At 46.3% G+C, this 17,372-nt stretch overlaps 1 protein-coding gene across 2 annotated transcripts in view; it reads left to right on the forward strand.

Moving 5' to 3' along the window:
• Nucleotides 1-16,747, forward strand: part of IGSF5 (immunoglobulin superfamily member 5) — a 42,767-nt gene extending 26,020 nt beyond the window's left edge. For both annotated transcript variants that reach the window (XM_026501235.4, XM_044389137.2), the window contains 5 exons: nt 321-461; nt 3,249-3,273; nt 7,082-7,182; nt 8,672-8,745; nt 15,714-16,747. In XM_026501235.4, coding sequence (XP_026357020.2) covers nt 321-461; nt 3,249-3,273; nt 7,082-7,182; nt 8,672-8,745; nt 15,714-15,809 — 437 coding nt within the window. In that variant the 3' untranslated portion in view covers nt 15,810-16,747. The remainder of the gene's footprint in view (nt 1-320; nt 462-3,248; nt 3,274-7,081; nt 7,183-8,671; nt 8,746-15,713) is intronic.
• Nucleotides 16,748-17,372: the final 625 nt, after the last annotated feature.

A 17,372-nucleotide genomic window follows, 5' to 3' on the forward strand; every position in this document is an offset into this window, starting at 1 on the left:
AACCTGGGAGCTGCCGCCCCTTGCCATCTACTCTCCTTTAGGACTGGTCGAGGCGCGAACCAACGGATACTGGGACTGTGCTGCTCGGTGGTATTTACTGGCAGCAGTAAGTATCGTAGTGGAAGATATTGTAGAGTATTGCACATCTGAGCAGGCTCAAGAGAAGTTGGCCTATGACACCCAGCTGTGGCGGGCCGAATAGTTACAATATTATTGGAAAACAACATCTGACCTATACGGTGGCAGAACCAGTGATCACGTACCCTGGACAGTAGCAACACCACTAAATACAATTGTCCTCTCTCCTTTCCACCTTACAGGCAGCGTTGATAAAGCAGGTGCCTCCTTGCCTACCTGGGCCATAGCTCTGCTGGCAGTGTCCTTGTCATTGCTTTTGATCCTGATCATTGTTCTGATTATAATATTCTGCTGCTGTTGTGTCACCGGGCAAGAGGAAAAAGGTAATTTTTTTGTTCGTATAGATTTGTATGTATTTTTGAACTTTTGGTACAAGCACTTGAAATTTATTAGCTCCTCAGCAATTTTGTAAGATGCGCTGGGCTTCGGAGAGTCCTTCACTTGGAAGTGGACGTGTGAGCGTCAGAGAACGAGAGGACTTTCTGAAGAAGGGATGCATTCCTTCGGGGCCAGGTGTAACCCCTCCAGGAAAGACCGAGATCTTCACACTTTTGGGAAGGTGAAGAGACGGTACCTCTCTGAACAAAGACACTGACTATTTGAGTTTTGTGTATATTTGCGAGGATGTAAGGGCATTGTAATCTGCCATTCAGAAATGCTACGCTTTTTTTCTAGAATAATACCTACCCATCTGAGCACATTAAAAGATGATTTCCTATTTTGTATTTTGTATTCCATATTGCCTTTTGTAGGCAAATATTGTAGTGGTAGGAAGAAAAAGAAGGTCTCCTGTTAAGTAAAAATAGTACAGACAAAATTAAAGATAATTACACATCTCTTCTGAATGAGGTCTTTTGAGGTACTCAAAAGCAGTGGCCTTGTTTGGGGGTAAGGCTCATCATCACGGGTGAGCTCGTCAACATTGGGGTGGGCTTGTCATAGGATCCTTGTCATATGGTTGGCTCAGGACTTTCTAGGTGCTGAATGGATGTCCAGCCTTACATTGCTTTGTCTCGTAAAACCTCACCTATGCTTATTGGAGTCTTTTCTGCAGTTAACTTATTTTTCTTAAAATCAGACTTCTGATAGTAGGCTACGTGTCAGGGTAATTGCATTTAAAATTTTATTGATACGCACTGCCATTTATGAGCACTTTTTATGGCCGTGCCAGACACGACGTCAATAACCTTACACGGAACACGTCTCGAAGTGAGAGATTCTGTGTAAAGTGCACACTTATACTGCATCTATGCTAACTGTCTAGCCTTAGCCCCCTGTGGACTTGGGACTGGGAATCAATTCTGTCCTACAACTTTATTCCCTAGGCAACAGCACATGAAGAGTAGTGAGCCTCTGCTGGCCCAGATTTGACGGGAATTTGCTTTTACCTGGGAGTTACCCTAAATGCCACAGATGGATTACTCAAGTAGAATACACTGGATTTTAAATGAAAACTATTGGATAACTTAAATTTTAAGTGAGAAGTGACGAGGATTGTTCAGTGCCTTCAGATTACTATTTTCAACGTTAGCTGCTGTGGTATCCTCGGAGGACATTCAGGTTATTTGGGCTTCTGCTTCTCTTCAGCTGTTTTTTGTCTGTTCCACGGCAGCCTAGTAAGAAGGTGGTGGGGGTTGGTGGCCCATGTAAGATGTACACCAGGGTGACTCTCTGATTCTTAGCATCCTCATTTACAAGATGGGAATAAGTACCATCCTATAGGCTGGTTGTGAGGATGAAATAAAATGATACATGAAACTGTTTCCATCTTAGATTTTATCCTTTATTTAACATTGAGATGAAAAGCTCCTAGAAGAGTGAGCTGTTTTTATTGCCCTGGTTCATAACAGGTCTAGGTAAGGGCTATGGACAGGTCCTGCGACAACCTACTTACAAAGGCCACCCCTTTGGGTGGCGTTCACGGTGGACACTACACTTCACCTTGACGTAAATGTAAAGGACCCAGGGAGGTCCTGGACTTCCCCATGACAGTGATCTCCATGCTTAAAAACAACAAGCATCAAATGTCTTCAGAAGTATTTTCTGGCACTTTGCTCTGCCGATGGCTAGAGGATTCTCAGTGCTCTCACTGGTTAACTGGGGACTGACCGAGGAGGGGTGAGGACCCTGCTCGGTGTGGTCTGAAGGCTTGGGATTGCTTCCGCTAATAGAGCAGAGAAACCAAGAGCTCGTCTCCTGGAGCCTATCCCTTATGGGAACACTAGTGACATTCCAGACTGTCTCTCTCTTTCATTGCAAATAAGATTGCTTCTGAGGTCCAATTTGGGGTGTGAATTGGCAGATGTTATTTCAACTGGAAGTACGTGAGAACATATCTAAAAATAAAGAAGATGAATATTTTTTTTAGATTTCAGTAAAGCTTGATGAATAGAAGGCCTGGACAGGACAGCAGAGTTGCAAAGAACACTGGCTTTTGAGACTGATGACTGGGGACTGGTGTATGGCTCTCTTACTCCCTATTTCCAGGTCCTATGTCCCCTCCAGTCCAAGAATCAAGTGATTAAAAACATTACTAATTTAATGACAGCTTTTGGGGGTGCATGCAACTCTGTGCATTGATACCATTGTTACATATTGATTGAAAATGTATCTTAGAATTAAGGAAGTACAATGCTTCAGCAGTGTAATTCCTTATTTGTTGAAGTATGGTACTAAAATATAATAGTGTCTAGTTTGTTAAAAATATGACGACACTAACACCTACCTCTTGGATTGTTGTAACGATTGGATGAAACAATGTCTTGCACGGTGCTGGCACGCAGTGAGTGTGAATGAATGGCAGTAGGGACTGGGAATGCAGAATGCCTCTTCCTGGTGAATGGAGTCTTCATGTCTCGCCAGTCAAATTCAAGATTCATTAAGAACCTATTAGGTACCTACTATACTTTAGATATGTTATGAGACGATAGTTAACAGCGAATTCTTCCTGCCTTATGCTTGAAAGCCATTTGGTAATTTGGTGTGGGGGAATTTAATAATATCTAATGGATCACAAATACAAAGCAATGTATTTAAAATCGGGGGTATTTTCAGAATAACTATCCTGATTTTGCTAATGTGATTTTGTTCCCTTTTTTTTTTTTTTGCAGAATCTAGTTATCAGAGCGAAATAAGGTAAGTTTGAAATCACATCAATTTTCTGAAAAAAAACAAACAACTGAAAAACAACCAAACAACTCCAATCCTACCACCACTAACATACCCAACTGTGGGGTTTCAGGATTATGTTACTCAAAATTAAGTACTGAAAATGGACAACTCTGAAAAACACGTATGCCAAATGCAAACTCATATGGCAAAATTAATTATAGAATACAATAGGGGATGGGGCTCTTGCCTTCATTTGACTTGCCCTGGCTCACTTAGGAAAATGGAAATTTCCTCCTTGGTGTCTGAAATTTGCAACTCTTTCCACAAGAGGACACTATGCACCGTGACTGTTGTCCCTCCTGTTTTGAGTCAATGCAGGGGACTTGAGGACCATTTCAAGGATAAAGAACCAGGCGGAAGTCCTGCTGGAATTTCTGGGGCAGTGGAGTGAGGCCAGCTGCATGGCTTCAGGCACATGAAACTGACTAGGCAGACAAATTAGGTAGCGTTCGCTGCTTGTACCACTAATGGGGGAGGGGACAGAAAAATCCCAGCCATTCCCATGGCTGTCCAGACGTAGCTGCAAGCACTTTTATGTAGTTATGTCAAGGACCTACAATAATACAATAACCCGTTTAAATGTCTGCAATATTTACGCAAGTATAAATGCACTAAGGGGAGGGATTTTTAGACAGCGGTGGTTTTGCTGGGGGTGTTATAACAAAACCATATATAATTTTTAGTATTTTATCAGATAATTTTAGTTTTTGAAATGCTGCAATTTTAAAATACCTTTTGGCTACACATGGTGAATGAGGATGTGTGTAATCACTGTGTAACAGACACTAGCCATTCTCCCTTTGACCCCAGTTGCTCATTGGTGATAATGCCGTGTGGGGTGAGGTGGCTGGGGTCTCTCTGAGGACACTACAAAGCAGCAGTTTGAAACTACACCTCCTTTGGGGCCTGACTTAGGGCAAAAGGAGAGGAAGGCAAATGGACTCCAGTAGTTATTCCGGATTCTTCTGTTCACCATTATTGACTTTGTAACATCTTTTATTTCTATTCTCTGGGATCTTAGATGATTTCAAAACATAGTACAGTGGTCAACAGCTATTTGGGGTTGTGGATAGAGAATAAGAGAAATAATGACAACAGCAGCAATAATATGACAGTAGGGATGACAATAGCAAGGATATACTGAATGCTGAACATATGTTAGGTCCAGGGAGGAAAGACGGGGTGACTCACTGGGACCCCCGTATCCTACCTGCTTTCCCTGCATGGTGGCAGCTGTGCAAACGCCAGCTGCTCCCAGGCTCCTATGCAATAAAATCACGCATATTCCTTCCTACAGAATCAATGCATGTTTATTATAGAAAAAATTAAAAATACACTTTGAGGAAATGATTTTGAGGGGTCCTGGGGGGTGTAGTCGGTTGAGCATCGGACTCCTGGTTTCTGCTCAAGTCGTGATCTCAGGGTCGTGAGATTGAGCACATGTGGGGCTCTGGGCTCAGTGTGAAGTCTGAGGCTCTCTCCCTCTCCCTCCGCTCCTCCCCCCTAAAAATAAATGAATGAATCTTTAAAAAAATAGAAATGATTTTGAAATGACCCCAATTCAGAAGCAGGTATTGGTATGTAAGTATGTATTCGTTCACACACACTTGTGTTCACATAGACACACATATGCATTTTGCAAAATTTGGATCAGCATAAATCTTATTTTGTAGCTTGCTCCTCTCACTTGGCACTATTCTGAAGATTATTTCTGTTAATAAATTTCTGTAATAAAAAAATTTCCATTAGGGGCGCCTGGATGGCTCAGTCGTTAAGTGTCTGCCTTCGGCTCAGGGCGTGATCCCAGGGTCCTGGGATCGAGCCCCACATTGGGCTCCTCTGCTGGGAGCCTGCTTCTTCCTCTCCCACTCCCCCTGCCTGTGTTCCCTCTCTCGCTGGCTGTCTCTCTCTCTCTCTGTTAAATAAGTAAAATCTTTAAAAAAATTTCCGTTAATAAATAGTAGTAATAAACTGCTTAATAAAAATATCTTATTGAAGTATAATATAAGTTCAGAAAAGTATACGAATTGTAGGTGTGTAGCTTACTTTTCACAAAGCATATGGGCTTTTTTTTTTTTTTTTAAAGATTTTATTTATTTATTTGACAGAGATAGAGACAGCCAGCGAGAGAGGGAACACAAGCAGGGGGAGTGGGAGAGCAAGAAGCAGGCTCATAGAGGAGGAGCCTGATGTGGGGCTCGATCCCATAACGCCGGGATCACGCCCTGAGCTGAAGGCAGACGCTTAACCGCTGTGCCACCCAGGCGCCCCAAAGCATATGGGCCTTGAGTGGGGACACGCAGAACTCGAGTGCCCCCAGCACCCCAATCTCCCCACGCCCCTCAAATCACTGTCTGCCCCTTCCTCAAAGGTCATGTCTTTTTTTTTTTTTTTTTAAAGAGGGAGAGTGAGAGAGAAAGAGGGCCAGGGAGGGGCAGGGGAAGAGGGAGAGAGAAAGAATCTCTAGCAGGTTCCACGCCCAGCGCAGAGCCCAGCGCTGGGCTGGATCTCACAACCCTGAGCTCAGATCAAGAGTGGGATGCTTGACTGAGCCACCCAGGCGTCCCAAAGATTATGTCTTCTGACCTCCCTCCCCACATCCCCAGAGATTAGAGTTGAGGTTCATATGAACTTTATGTCAGTGGAATCGTACCACGTATACTCATGTTTTCTAAAGCATCACTCTGTGAGATTGGTCCATATTGTTCAGTGAAGAGGTAGATGGTGTATTATTATATAATAGCATGCTGTGGGTATATATGAAATTTATTTTTCTTTTAAATGGGCATTTGGATAGTTTTGGGGTTCATTATGAATTCTGTGCCACCAAGCAATTGAATATGGTGATGTGTTCGTAAGTACTCCTTCCTGTGTTGTATTCAGCTGGGTGTATGTCTACCAGTGAGAGCTGGGTAAGTAGAGTCACGGGGTAGGTAGGGCAGACAATACTGCCGTATAGTTTTCTGAAGTGGGTATGCCAGTTTATGCTTTCTCCAGCAGTGCATGAGAGCTCTCATCTGTAATAATTTTTGCAGGTGGCATGGAATCTCGCTTTAGAGATGTATAGTCATCTATCTCACTAGTCCCCTACGGTGGGGCACGTGCGTTGTTCGCAGTTTTTGCTGTTATCAATAGCTCACGAACGAACATTCTTTCAAGTAAATCTTTGCACATATCTTTGGTTATTTCCCTACAATACGTTCTTAGTGGTCAAGCATGAATATCTTTAAACATTTGGCTGTCCGTTGCCAAGTTTTCTTCCCCTGGGAAACTGCACAAATTTTTACTTTATTTCAGAGATTGGCATACGTTTTCTATAAAGGGCCAGATAGTAAATATTTTGCTTTTGCGGGCCACGGGCTCTCTATCGCAGTTTTGTGGTTGTACCATGCAGACAGCCGTAAATAATATGGAAGCAGACAGGTGTGGCTGTGTTCCAGTAAAACCTTATTTATAAAAAGAGGTGGGGGATTTGCCCTGTGGGTCATAGTTTGCCAATCCTGCTTAATTTGGTCACTGGCTTCTGGGTGTTGATTATGGACAGGGGAATGGAGTCCATGGGCCTCTCTCCACCCCAGTGGGAGCGTGAGCAAGCTGACCACCTACACGGTCGTGCTGGTGGCTGTGAGTTTCCGTCCTGACCCCGTGGAAGGCTCAGCGTGCAAGAATGCTCTGGGCGGGGCAGAGTGAACCAAACATCGCTGCAGATTAGCATTTGGCTTTTTAAAATGGTCTAAATAAAATAAAATAAAACAAAATGGTCTAATTCCAGGAAATCTGCAAGCGTGAAGACAAACAAAGAAACTGTGGAGACAAAAGTAAAAAGTGGGAGTGAAAACAAAGCCTACAGCCCAGATGAGCCGAGGACGACAGGTGAGTGGGGGGTGGGGCAGTTGACCTGAAGGGGAGTGTGGGGGAGGGGCTGACCGAGCACTGACTGTGCCGGGCAGGGGACTCGGCCCTTGTTGGTCATTATTTTTGGAGTAATTTTCAGAAGGAGAAATTTCAGGACTAGAAATATTCTAGGATATAGAAATATTCTATAAAAAGTAAAAATCCACCTTTTCCTCCAAAGTTTAAAATAAAGTGGGATGAAAATTAAAGGGTTTTAAAATGAATTTTCTGGGTTTTTTTTTTAATGCTTTCTCTTTTTTCTTTTTTTAAAAAATATTTTATTTATTTATTTGACAGAGAGAGAGACAGTGAGAGAGGGAACACAAGCAGGGGGAGTGGGAGAGGGAGAGCAGGCTTCCTGCTGAGCAGGGAGCCCAATGCGGGGCTCCATCCTAGGACCCTGGGATCATGACCTGGGCCGAAGGCAGACGCTTAATGACTGAGCCACCCAGGCATCCTGCTTTCTCTTTTGTTAAAGCCTTCTACCTTTAGTAAAGCATGTGAGGAGGCATTTTAATACATTGAGGGTCATTTTTCCAAAACGTCAAATAAAAACGAAACTCGGAGAGAAATCTGTTCTTGTCGAGCTTTGGATAAGACCATCTCCCATGGTCTGGGAGAATGTTGAAAATGAAACCCAGTTTTGAAAAGTCTTTGGAGCACCTGAATGTCTTCCCTTTTGAGGACACAGTCCTGGTGGGGGCATCTCAGAAGGCTCGGCCACCAGCAAGCAGCAGGGGTAGGATTTGATCTGAGATCCTTCTGGAAGGCAGATGAGAGAGGAGTGGAGTATGAATGGGTGGGAGAGGGAGACCCGGCCCTTACAAGTTACCTGGCAAAACAAATTCCACAGAAAGATGTTTCGTTAATCAGTTCTTGGCAAGAGCCTCCCCCCCAACCCCAACTGTCTTCACTAAGATTGGGGGTGCCCTCCATGGCCCATTTCTCCCCCTTCACCAAGGCCCCCTCCCAGGTCCATTCCAAATGGCTCACTTAAGATTCTCAAAAATTCCGGGAAGCATGACTGTGTCCTTTCATATTCTGATCACAGCTTACAAAATTTCCTGTGGACAAATATTGATTTGTTAGTGTTTTGAGCAATTAATCAAGCAGCTTGACCAAAATCATGGCCCAAACCAAACCTCTCTGTCTGTTTGTCCTCTTGGGCCCTGTGTTTATTTTCCTTGGTCAGCATTAAAGCTACAGATTCACCTTGTCTCTGGATGAGACTACTGAGTCTAGGAAGGACTGGATTGTGAGTTCGCCATACTTTGATTTCATTAGAAAGAAAAGATTAGAAAAGTATATAACCTCAAGGGAACTCTAGAAACAAGTCTGTTTATGGTTAAGGATTACTTTATGCTCGGGTTACTGTGTGAAAGCAAATGAGTTTCCCTACAAATCAGAATTGCTAGGATGTCATTTGGGTTTTGTTACTTATCACTCGAAAGTCATTCTTCCTTTGCAGAGCTCGTTTCTCCCGCTCTAGAGTCCTCTGAATCCAGTGTTCGGGAACAACAGAGAAATAGGCGACCTTATCAGGTGACTCAGACCGTTTTCCCCATTTTGAGGTTTTTTTTTTAATTTTTCCATTTAAAAACCCTTGCCTGGTGGTAGGTGATTATAGAATGGTGCTTGTTTTGTGTTCGTGATGGAAGAACATGGCCAGTGCTCACTGGCTAACCTGTTAGCGTGGGGGATACTGCATCTCTTATCTCTTGCACAGAAGTGTAGGTGGGGGCTTGTAGATCTTGGGGTATCTCTTACACGCCCACATAGAGACGCCAAGTGGGCAGTTGAATGTGCAGGTCTCGAGCTCCAGGCAAGGACCACTAGCTGTAGATATTGTCGGTTGTGAGGCAAACTCTGATGGGCTCCATCCTTACGAAGAACACAGTCACTCAGGACCCGTGAGGACCTGGTATGTTACTTTTCTGACTGGAGTCAGTGTTGGTTGCCACAGATGAGTGAATTGGGGTGCATACACAGAAAATACGATCCTTTATATCCATGGTCATAGTAGGCAAAATACATATTTTCTTTTTTTTTTTTTAAAGATTTTATTTATTTATGTGACAGAGAGACAGCCAGTGAGAGAGGGAACACAGCAGGGGAGTGGGAGAGGAAGAAGCAGGCTCCCAGCGGAGGAGCCCGATGTGGGACTCGATCCCAGAACGCCAGGATCACGCCCTGAGCCAAAGGCAGACGCTTAACGACTGCGCCACCCAGGCGCCCAAAATACATATTTTCTGATCATTTTCTGACCTGCGCAAAGGCACCTTCAAGTGAGAAGCACTTTGATGTGACTCTGCAATGCTGTCCCCGATATGTATGGCTGTTCTCCCCTTTAGCTGTTGGAAAAGGCCCGCCTGCAGATTGGGTTTCCGACAGCACGTGGGAGCCGAGGTCTGGGCTGTGTTCTGCCTACGAGTCGCTGTCAGTCTGAGGTGCTGCTGCTGGGAGTGCCTTCCCAGACCCATCATTCTTTCTAGGGGTAGATATTGACTTGGGTTTCTGGGCAGCTCCAGGCCATAATATTTCTCCCTGCAGTTGGGATTCAGCTCAATCCCTATATCTTGCCAGTGACGTGTGCCTCCAGGCCTTTGTGGGGGAGGCGAGCTTTGATTGATGCTCAGCTATGTATCGGGGGGACCTAAGTGATGCCGTTAGTGGAAAACCAGGGGTAGCCAGATGGGAAGACATATGAGGGATCTGTGGCACCCAAGAACATCGGCCTAAGTGACAAATTGTTGGGTTCCTGGTACAAGTTCAGGCCAAGTCCTTAGGCTGGGTGTCAGGAAAACGGAGAGGTAAATTTCTTCCCAGCAAGGCTGCTCTCTTTGGCACGTATGTCTTCTGATGCGTTCAGTCTGGCCCTGGGAGCGCTCGCCCTGGAGATGCAGCAGGATCTCTTCCGAGGGGCCATCTCTTGAGTGAGGGGTGGCTGGCCAAAGGGAGTAATCACCAGGCTATGAAGGATGTTTCCTGTCAAACCTGCACAACTGGACCCGAGTGGGGGCTGTGGGCTGATGGACGGTTCTCTTCTCCCCGAACCCAACATACTCACCCAGGAACACTTTTCCTCCAGCCTTGATTTCTGTGGCTTTTCTATGGTTACCTTTTACTGACACGTGTCTTTCCACCAGACAAGTCAAAGTGCTTATGTCTTGAGTTGGGGGCATGTGTTAGGCAGGGAGGGAGTCAGAAAAGATTATGTCAGATGATCCTCCCCCCCCCCCAACGAAGTAGAAATGAGGGAAAAGGGGGAACTCTAGATGCTTTTGGATACAGGAATGGAGAGTGACGTTTTGGAGCTCAGAGTAGATGCTTCTTAGGCTTGAAGTGTTTTGAAAATACGCAGGGAGAGAAACTTAAGTTTCTGCTACTTAAACATGTAACCAGCTGAATAATCTACTGGTGGAAAAGGAGCAGTGGCCTGAAGGTGCTGGGCCCTAGGGGATGGTCACGCACACCTGTGTTTCTTGGAGTGTCTGTCAGGCTTCTAGGGAAGGGTGCGTCTCAGCCCAGAGCCTTAAGAAGGGTCCTTAAGAAGTCAACAGAACGCAAGGAAGATGAGCAGTTTTTGCGGGGCTAGAGACTGACCTGGGGCTATTTAGTGCGAGCACAGTTTTGAAGAGGTCCATCTCTGATCGTGAACCAAAGGGTGCCTCTCGGGGACAAGCCTAGGCCCTGTCTGCAGGTTGTCTATTTGGAGAGCACGGACTCGAGATGTGGGCTATGCTTTCCGTGAGCATGTAGGGAAGGGAGGGAGCAAGACGGATGGTGGAGGAGGTGGCCGGGCCTCGGAGCCCATGGCCCAAAGAAGACGTAGTCCTGCATGTGGGCAGCTGGCCACTCGAGAGCTGCCAAGTGGCCAAGCCATTGAGTATAGGAGCAGGTCAAGGTGAGCTGCGGTGCAGAGGTTCCTTTTAGGACTTCCCAAGGCCAGGCCTGCAGCCATGCCTGGTCCATGCAGCCATGTTCTCGCTGTGCACGTCGAGAAGGACCTTCCTCAGTGCGCTTTCTTTTCTCCTAGCCTTTCTCCATTCTGTAGGGAGTCTTGACCCCTAATGGCCCAGGAGGCACAGCTGAGAGTTTCTCAGAGCCTCTTTGTCTCACTTTCATCCTGGCCTCCTCCCCACAGGCCTCAGTGTGCCTCCAGCCTATGACAGAGCTGCCGTACTGCTGTGGGGTCCTTCCATGCACATGGGCTCCAGTGCGACTCCTGCCCCAAAAGCAGGCTTGTCGGAGTTGTTGACACCAGACTACATGATTGTGCAGAAATCTGCACTAGCCTCGGGTCCTGAACACCCCGTGGCTCCAGCTGAGAGATTTCCAGCTGGGAGTCAGCCTGCAGCGAAAGCTCTTCCCAGTCCCCATGGCCGTGGAGCTGGGGGGGCAGATGCACGTCCTATCCGTGGAAGCGTGGCACATGCATCGGCCACCGAGGCTCCCATTTTGTATTAATAGGTCTCACAGGGGGGCGATCTTGGCTTTGCCAACAGCACAGCCACTGTGGAGTCCGTGCCCCTTGTTCTCTCTTCATGCTGGCTTTCTCATCTGCTCAACCTGCTGGTCTTATTTTCACTCAGTATTTTTGGATCTTAACTAACGGGTGGCCACGGACCACGCGGTCTAGCACAGCGTTCCCAGGTGCTCATTAAAAGTCATTTGTTGAAGCGGAGAATGTCTCCAGTGCCTAGAGTTATGCTGTCACAAGCGAGGCGGTACGAGCAGTGTGCATGCAGCAGACACCGTCACACTCCAGTCGTGACAAGCAATGCTATCAGACTGGTGTAGATGAGTGCTGCATAAAGCACTGTTTGGGGGTGTTGAAGAAAGGACATAATTCCACGTTAGGTTGCACTTTGCTCCTTTGCAACCTTGGGCACCACGGTTTTCCGCAAGGGTATCCTGTTCAAACAAGATCCAAGGAAGGGAAAGTCTGAAGGGCCAGGGGCTGCATATGGAAATTGTCGATGTGGCCTTTAGGATACCTAGATTCTTGGTCCCGCCTGTGGGCCCCCCGGCTCAGTGGACTTGGGGTGCAGTCTGAGTGTGTCTGAGTTTTAAGACAACGTGAGGTGATTGTCTAGGTGACTAGGTCTAAGGGCAATTGGCTCCCTTATAGCAAGATGGAAGTGAGGGGCTGCTGGGACAGTGGGACATTGCCGATGACCAACTTGCCTACTTTGTAGCTTCATGCCACCTATGATTATGATTTGCTCATGTTCCACGGCATTCATGATACCCATGCTAAGTACGCTGGGGAGGGGTTGCCCTGGACCCTTCCCAGGGGCGGAGGATGCCTGTGCCCTTATTGGAATCGTGGGGATCCCCTCTAAGTGGAGGAGGGTCCAGTCCTGAGCCTCAAGTGTGCCCTCACATCTGGCTCGGGGACCAGGGAAGCGCTCTGAGGAGCAAGAAGTGTCTTGGGGTTTCTCATCCTCACCTTTAAGACCACAACTTCCAGCCCCACCCAGAGTTCCCCATCTGTGTCTGGTCTGCAGACTGTGGGGAGCCTCCAGGCACCGCATCTTCATCATGCAGGACCAGGCATAATTGTATTACGTCCCGCACCCAATGGTTACCAAAACAGGAAGCTGGACTATTAATACTTAAGACGGGCTACGAACCCCACTTGTTGCTGCCCCAGCCTCCATGACCCTTGCTCCATCATACCCTTCTGATTGAGGTCCAGAATGCCAGAGACCTACACTGCCTTGGGGAAGATCAACCTGAGATGCTGTGGGGAGCCTCCTTTGTAGATCTCTTGTTATGTCCAGATGCTTTCAGTACTGACAGCCCCGAGAAAGCTTCAGAGCCGTGAGGGCTCTGCTCAGGGACAGGCTGGCATGAGTCAGGTCTGTTGGATACTCTGGGCTGTAAACACAGGAAAAAGTACCTGCTGGCTGCCTGGAGCTCCCAGCCTTGCTCATCCCACCTGTAAGCCCTCTCCCCTGCTAGGGTCTCCCCTAAACATGGGGCTTTTCATCAAGGGCTGAGAGGTGGGGACAGTCCCTGTTCCTACAACCAAGTGGCAGAAAGGAAGGATGTGTTTCCAGTGTCTTGGATCCCAAGGAATGCTTGCTGAGCACGGAGGAGCCTCTAGGACCTATAAGCTTCTATATCTTGATACCTTGCTGCTTCAGCTGTAGGTCTCAGTGGAGCGGTATACCAGAAGCTCTTTGGGTGTTTCTTACAATGCAAAGTTGAGCCTCTTCCAGCCATTCTGGATCAGAATTTCTGGGAAATAGGGCCAAAGAATGGATAGTTTTGCCATGTTCTCCAGGTGATCTGCTTCGAGGACCATATTTTCATGGCCCAACATGACAACGTAACAGACAGGCACAGCGCTGTTCTTAAGGGCAACCCATGACAGGGTGCGGGGCTTTTCCTTAGTGCGTGGGAAGTGACTTCTACTCCACAAGCCTGCCACAAAGCATGGAGAGGAATTTGGGGTGCTATGCGATGCTGTGATGAGTATCAGATGGAAGGGTTTCAAAGCAGAGGCTCTTCACAATCTAAGCTGCACTGCTGTGGGGGAACACTTTCTAAACCTCCTGCACTTTAGGTGGGTCCTAAGGCACACTACATTCCCTGTGGATGAAAGAAAATCAGGATTTTATTTTTTATTTTTATTTTTTTAAAGATTTTATTTATTTATTCGACAGAGATAGAGACAGCCAGCGAGAGAGGGAACACAAGCAGGGGAGTGGGAGAGGAAGAAGCAGGCTCATAGCGGAGGAGCCTGATGTGGGGCTCGATCCCATAATGCCAGGATCACGCCCTGAGCCGAAGGCAGACGCTTAACCGCTGTGCCACCCAGGCGCCCCAGAAAATCAGGATTTTAGACTATGGACTCTGGGAAACAAACTGAGGGCTTCAGTGGGGGTGGAAATGAGATAGACTGGTGATGGGTAGTAAGGAGGGCACGTATTGCATGGTGCACTGGGTGTTATAGGCAACTAATGAATCCTGGAACTTTACATCAAAAACTAGGGATGTACTGTATGGTGACTAACATAATATAATAAAAAATTATTATTAAAAAAAAAAGAAAGAAAAAGAAAATCAGGATTTCAGGCTGCAGAGACCCCAGAGCATGCATTCAATTGTAGGAAGGATCAGAAAGGAAAACAAGAAGTGATGTTGCAAACTGACAAATACCAAAACATGACGCTTCTCTTCACCGCTGATTCCTATCCAGGCTGGGCTTACAGCCAGGATACCTAATACTGACTTTATTTCTAGAAAGGACTTTCTGTTGGTGAAGTGCAGTAAGCTCAGGTATAACTGCCCATGAAACACGCGAGGACAACACTAACAAAATTAGAAAGTCTTACTAACAATTACAGCTGGTGGGAAGGGCAAGCACCCTTTGTTTTTATATGAAGTCATGGGCTTTGCCAACGTTTTGCATCTTGGTGACTAGTGCACACAGAGTCCTCCTTTTCCTCTCCTCTCTCCAGGCCTCAACTCCCTGCCAGTCATGTTTTCTGTTTATTTTGGGCAACTCCATTTCTTTCTCTCCTGAGTCTGTCAGGTTTGAAGGGTGAGGGCACGAACGACGTGAAACATGGATCCAGTCTTCCCCGCTAATCACCACCCTCCCGAGATAAACAGAAATACACTCTTGGTAAATTTAGAAAACAGCAACGCGTTTGCACAGCCCAGCAGGGAAAACACAAGGCAAACAACAACTGCAAAAATGTCACGCATATTCACAGCAGAAGGCCAGTTCTTAGAGCAGGGCGGTGAGGGGTTCCACCTGCCTCCCGTCCTCCCTGCATGGCTGGGAGCTGCTAAGTGAAGCCCGCGAGCAGAGTGATTCTATCCTCAAGGCTTACTGACATTGCATCGCAACGTAAATAATGCATGGTGCCCACTTACGTTATTTAGGGCGTGCAGTGTGGCCGCAGTGCCCTCGAGTCTAAGCCGGCGGTGTCCGGACCGGCAGGAAAACTTAGTGCGTGTTTTGCAGTAGGGCAGTACTCCTGGGCAGGCACTGGCCCCTCTGGAGGAGTGTGTGGTTTGCCTGGGATCACATTTCCCAAGGAGAAAGGCAAAGACCCCATTTCTGAGAGCAGGGCGACCTGTACTGTCATTTGTTCAACTTCGCCCCTTGCCTTTAGAAGGAAAGTATGCTTTTACAGAAGGTTAGAAATATTTTATATTTTCATCCAAAAGTTAGAATTTCCATAGGAAGATTGGGAAAAAAAAAATGAAAGAAAACAAACCGGAACAGGGCATCTTTGCTGTCATTTGCCTTCATACGAACAAATACTGGATTCTTTGAACTGCATTACTCGGTAGGCCCTGAACTCGGAAACTTCTGGAGGGTGTGGTTATTGAAAATAATGAAATAAAGGAAGGACGGGTTTTAACACCTTTGGTTCCTCTCTGGGCCCTCACGTTTCTTCTCACCTGATGCGTGGAGCTGTCGGCTCAAGTTTGCCTTTCCTGTTGCTCTCCACTGATTAAATACACTTTCTTCCCTTTGTCGCCAGGGACCTGACCACCGGTGGCAGGGCCCTGCAGGTCCCCCGCAGGTTTCCTTCATCATGGCCAGTCCTAGGACCGTCAGGAACGTAACTTTGGTCTAGCGAAGGTGTCCCTCCGGTTCTGTTTTGCACGTGGCTGATGACCCGCATCCCGCCGACATGGGCTCGTCCTTCCTCTCTGTCCCAAGGCTGGACTCCCGCTTTGCCAGAGTTACGGGGACGCAGCGAGGCTGGAATAATCTCCCCTTTGTGGGGAGAGAAGGAGTCTGTTTCCCCACCTCCCAAAGTAGAATTTGGCTTTCGAAATGTTTCAAGATTTTCGTGAATTCCACCAAGTAGCTAAGTAAAATCTGCAAATTCATCATTTTAATTTACTCGTCACTTGACACTCCTTCTTGTGTCCCATCGATGGTGGATAAGCCTCTATCTTACATGACGTTCAAAATATTTTTGTTATCCTACATCATATGAAGACAATATTTATGTATGTTTAATATGTGGGGCATTATTGTATATTATCCGTGAAAAAAGAGCATACGTATCAGGATCAATCAGAAATCGAAGATCGCCCGAAAAAATCAGAACTTATAGGTTAAGAATAAAATTAAATTCAAAGCCGATGTGCACACTGTGAAAGATCTCATTATTGGATATTTACGTGAAGACATTCACGTGTATCTGCTCTTATCAGGCTCGCTCTCATGTTACCCGATGATGTAGGTCTGGATCATGCTTTGTAGGGGACGTAACTTACATACCACAAATGCCGTGAAAATACTGGAAATGGGTAACACATTCTTCAATAAATAAAAGAGAAAACACCAAAGAATGTTACTGCCTTTCTGAGTTCCTTACTATGCAGGTGGTGGTTTAAGGAGTCTTGATGTTTAAGAATGAAGCATTTCTAAGAAGCAAAACAGGAGATGTCTGTACAAAAAAAACAAAATCACATCCTCATGTTAGTCTTTGATGATTGTACATTTGCCCCATAAAAGTTAATATGAATGTTGCTATGAAGAATAAACTTTTTCAGATATTTTTTTTTCGTGTGAACATTGTCCGTGAATTTCCTGCCCACCCATCTCTTCGTATTTACCCCAGAGGCAGGGCTGTTACTTGGTGGAGCGCTGAGCCAGTTGGTACGGATTTCTGTGATGGCTGGTAATTAGCAACTGCTCAGTAATTAACAACATGCCCAACCTTGGCACTGCTAACGTGGAACGTGACTTTTGAAATGTGTTAAGATTTTAGTGCTGCCTTCGAGTTAGTCGGTAGCGATGACAATCACTAGTATGTGCTGAATGCTGGACCCATGTTAGGCCCGGGGAGGAAAGACCGGGCGACTCACCGGGACCCCCGTATCCTCCCGGCTTTCCCTGCACTGTCCCTGCTGTGCAAACTCCAGCTGCTCCCAGGCTCCTTTTGCAGTAAGATAATATACGTATTTCTTCCTATAGAATCAATGCATGTTTATTATAAAAAATTAAAAATACAGTTTTAAGAAATGATTGAAATCACCCCTAATCCCATTGTTCAGAAGCAGGCGTAGTTAGGTAAGTATGTAACAGCTCACACACACGCGTTTACACACACGTACGTGTTTTGTGAAATCTGGACCATCATAAACCTTGTTTCATAGCTTGCTCTTCTCACTTGACACTATTC

Source organism: Ursus arctos, unplaced genomic scaffold (genome assembly GCF_023065955.2).
Source record: "Ursus arctos isolate Adak ecotype North America unplaced genomic scaffold, UrsArc2.0 scaffold_4, whole genome shotgun sequence".
In the NCBI taxonomy this organism is placed as follows: Eukaryota; Metazoa; Chordata; class Mammalia; order Carnivora; family Ursidae; genus Ursus; species Ursus arctos.